This window comes from Chenopodium quinoa, unplaced genomic scaffold (assembly GCF_001683475.1).
Source record: "Chenopodium quinoa cultivar QQ74 unplaced genomic scaffold, ASM168347v1, whole genome shotgun sequence".
Classification (NCBI taxonomy): Eukaryota; Viridiplantae; Streptophyta; class Magnoliopsida; order Caryophyllales; family Amaranthaceae; genus Chenopodium; species Chenopodium quinoa.
Window position 1 is genome coordinate 581,596 of NW_018742329.1, and position 3,622 is coordinate 585,217.

Consider the following 3,622-nt stretch of genomic DNA (forward strand, 5'->3'; position numbering starts at 1 on the left):
ATGCAGATGAAGCAATTGAGAATGCAGAAGACGCAATTCACAATGCAGAAAATCAAGTGATTCCTGATAAATCAATTGATTCAAATTCAGAACAAACAACCAAATCAAATGCAACTGAAGGTAATTTCTATAAATTTTTGAGATTGTATGCAAAAAGTAACCCATTAAATACATAATTGTTACACTTTTCATGCATAAACGTGACTGTACTTATGCCTAAATGTTACCCTCAGATTGAATGCAGAACTTTTTAGATTGCATGCAAAAAGTAACCCTTTGAATGCCTAAATGTTACCCTTTTCATGCTTAAAGTGACCCTATTTATGCACAAATGTTACACTCAGATTGTATGCTGAAAATTCAGATTGTATGCAGAAAGTAACCCTTTGAATGCCTAAATGTTACCTTTTTCAATGCATAAAAGTTACCCTATTTTCAAACGAATGTTACTCTTTTTTTATGCTGCATGTGGTTATTATCTGATTTGTTTGTATTAAATAACAGATACAAATCCAATTGATGCTTCTGGTTTAGATCTTAGAGGATCATTTGTTGGTGTGGTAAGAGAAACTTTTGAAGAAATTTTGGAATTGTATGAAAAACATGCTGCTATACTGGGGTTTTCAATAAGAAAACATACAACTAGATTCAAACAACACACAAAAATAGTAACTGAGAAAAACTATGTGTGTTCTGCTGAGGGAAAGAGACATTCAGGTCAGAAGAAAACAAAGTTAGTTGAAATGGTTGATGAAGAGGATGTAAATGTAAAAACAAGAAATCCAAGACAAGTATCCATTACAAGATCGAATTGCAAGGCATGCATAAGAGCAAAAGTGAATAAAGAAGGACAGTTTGAGGTGGTGGCTCATGTTATTCAGCATAACCACGAGCTAAAAAAAGCCACAGTGGCATTATTTGCATCGTTCTGAAAGAAAAATGACAGAGGAAAAAGCTGAAGCAATCAAAACAATGAAATCTTCAGGTCTAACTACAATGGACACTTACAATTACATGGCTACAGAGGCTGGAGGAGAACAGAATGTAGGCCATAGTGTTGTAGATCACCTGAATTTCTGCTCAAGGTTAAGAATGGAACAAATTGAGGCTGGAGATGCTCAAACTTTAGTGAATATTTTAAGTCAGGAACAATCAGAGGATCCAAACTTCTTTTTTAGAGTGAAGTTTGACAAAGAAGGAAGAATTTGCAATATCTTTTGGAGAGATTCAATGATGCTAGAAGACTATAGGATATATGGAGATGTTCTTGTCTTTGATACAACATACAGAACCAACAGATATAATCTTATATGTGCTCCATTTGTTGGCATAAATAACCACTGGCATAATTGTATGTTTGCTTGTGCTTTTATTGGGGATGAAACGACAGATTCATTTGTGTGGTTACTACAAACCTTCTTCAAAGCTATGGAGGATAGAAAACCAACTTCAATATTCACTGACCAGGACCAAGCAATGGCAAATGCAATTTTGAAGGTAAAAGATTTATATTGACATCTTACAGATTTGAGCTCTGACAATAAAGTTTTCCTTTTTCACATAAAGTTACCCTTTTAGCTGCATAACGTTACCCTTTTTAGTGCATAAAGTAACCCTTTTAACAGCATAAAGTGACCCCTTTATTTTCAATGCAGGTGATTCCTAATACAAGGCATAGACTTTGTATATGGCATTTGGAGCAAAATGCCATAACCAGATTTGGAGCTCTTAAAAAAGACAAAGAATTCAAATTTGCATTCAACCAGTGCTTAAAGATGTGTGTGACAGAACAAGAATTCGAAGCAAAGTGGCAGGCAATGTTGCAGAAATATGAGTTGACAGAACACTCTTGGTACAAAAGAGTGTATGAGTTGAAAGACAAATGGTGTCCTGATCTTAGTAGAGATTTCTTTTCAGCAGGGATCTTATCGTCACAAAGGAGTGAAAGCACTAATCATGCTATAGGATTCAGAGCAAGTAAAGCAACTACTTTGACAGAATTTTATACCATATTTAAGAAGACAACCAATCGTTGGAGAAGCACAGAGAAATATGATGAGTTTACCTGTAGCAAGTCAATAGCATTCACTTCATTGCCTCTATCTGGAATGCTAAAGTATGCTGCACAGGTAAAAAGTTAACTGACAAGTACATAAATTACACCTAATATATGGCAATTTAAATGAAGCTACATGATTTTGATGTACAGGTTTTCACTTTATGACTCTTTAGAGATTTTGAAGAGGAGTTTGGATACTCTATGGCAACAAATGTTCAGATGTTAGGCAGTAATGAAGAATGCCTACTTTATCAAGTAACACTAGAAGACAAGCCATGGTCTGCACATCAAGTAAACTATATACATGAGAGCCAGACTGTATGGTGTACTTGCAAAAATTTTGAAGCATCTGGATGGTTATGTTATCATTGCATCAGAATTCTACATTTGCATTCAATAACAAGAATACCAGACAAGTATGTTTCAAAAAGATGGACTAAGTTTGAAAAAACAGAGGCATGGGATAGGTTGAAGAATCAGGATCCTAAACAGCAATATATTCCATGGAGGCAAACAATGATGAGGAAATACTACAATCTAATCTTAAAAAGTTAAGAAAATGAAGAGACAAGAGCATTTATGGAAGAAAGCTTCAGAAACAGTCTTAAAATGGTGGAAGACTTACTTACTAGTGCTGCTCAGAAAGAAAGTGCAGAAGCTGCTTCTAACATTCCTGATGTGGCAGACAACACTCAAAGCAATACTGACGTTTCTTCAGCATTGAGTACAAGCACAAGTGTACCAATAATACTTGATCCTAAAAGGGCTGTAACAAAAGGAAGAAGCAAGAGAGCAAAAGGAGGACTTGAAAAAAGCAAGAGAAAAGAAAACCAGCACTACCACCTCCAAATTCAGAATTTGGATCAAAGACACCTAACTTACGACTCTTTTAAGATCTTTTTTAGAACATTTTTTTTTTCGAAATTAATATACCTTGTATTGTTAAACTATTTTTCTTTTGTTTTTTTTACTCTATGACTAGTTTAATGAAAATGTGATTGACACTTTTATTAGCACATGTTTAATTATTGGAACACATCAACTTATGTTACCCTTTTAACGTATAAAAGTAACCCTTTTCATGCATAAAAGTTATCCTTTCTATCCACTAAATCAACCTTTTCTTTGGTAATAATGACCCTTTCTGTTAATAAAAGTTACCCCTTTTATCAATAAAAGTTACCCTTTTCATGCATAAAAGTTACCCTATCTACCCACAAAAGTATACCTTATCATGTATAAACTTATTATTTCTACCCACAAAAGTAACCCTTTTTATGCTACAAAGTAAACCTTTTTATGCATAAAAGTGATCCTTTTCATGCATAAAAGTTATCCTTTCTATCCACTAAATCAACCTTTTCTTTGGTAATAGTTACCCTTTCGGTTAATAAAAGTTACCCCTTTTATCAATAAAAGTTACCCTTTTCATGCATAAAAGGTACCCTATCTACCCACAAAAGTATACCTTATCATGTATAAACTTATTATTTCTACCCACAAAAGTAACCCTTTTTATGCTACAAAGTAACCCTTTTTATGCACAAAAGTGACCCCATAAAA

The 3,622-nt window shown here is 33.9% G+C and overlaps 2 protein-coding genes across 2 annotated transcripts; both read left to right on the plus strand.

The window, feature by feature from the left end:
• Positions 1 to 331: 331 nt before the first annotated feature.
• LOC110689307 lies at positions 332 to 932 on the plus strand. The gene is made up of 2 exons (XM_021866067.1): positions 332 to 347; positions 505 to 932. Exons 1-2 carry the CDS (start codon positions 332 to 334, stop codon positions 930 to 932), a joined length of 444 nt encoding a protein of 147 aa, XP_021721759.1.
• Positions 933 to 939: 7 nt separating this feature from the next.
• On the plus strand, positions 940 to 2,614 carry LOC110689316 (protein FAR1-RELATED SEQUENCE 5-like). The gene is made up of 3 exons (XM_021866079.1): positions 940 to 1,497; positions 1,656 to 2,116; positions 2,233 to 2,614. The coding sequence occupies exons 1-3, from the start codon at positions 940 to 942 to the stop codon at positions 2,612 to 2,614; spliced, it is 1,401 nt and encodes a 466-aa protein (XP_021721771.1).
• Positions 2,615 to 3,622: the final 1,008 nt, after the last annotated feature.

Excerpts from the sequence above, each read along its gene's own strand:
- LOC110689316 (XM_021866079.1), top strand. The coding sequence starts at position 940 with ATGACAGAGGAAAAAGCTGAAGCAATCAAAACAATGAAATCTTCAGGT. Across the intron at positions 1,498-1,655 it reads TGGCAAATGCAATTTTGAAG|GTGATTCCTAATACAAGGCA; the intron begins GTAAAAGATTTA and ends TTTTCAATGCAG. Across the intron at positions 2,117-2,232 it reads CCTCTATCTGGAATGCTAAA|AGATTTTGAAGAGGAGTTTG; the intron begins GTATGCTGCACA and ends ATGACTCTTTAG.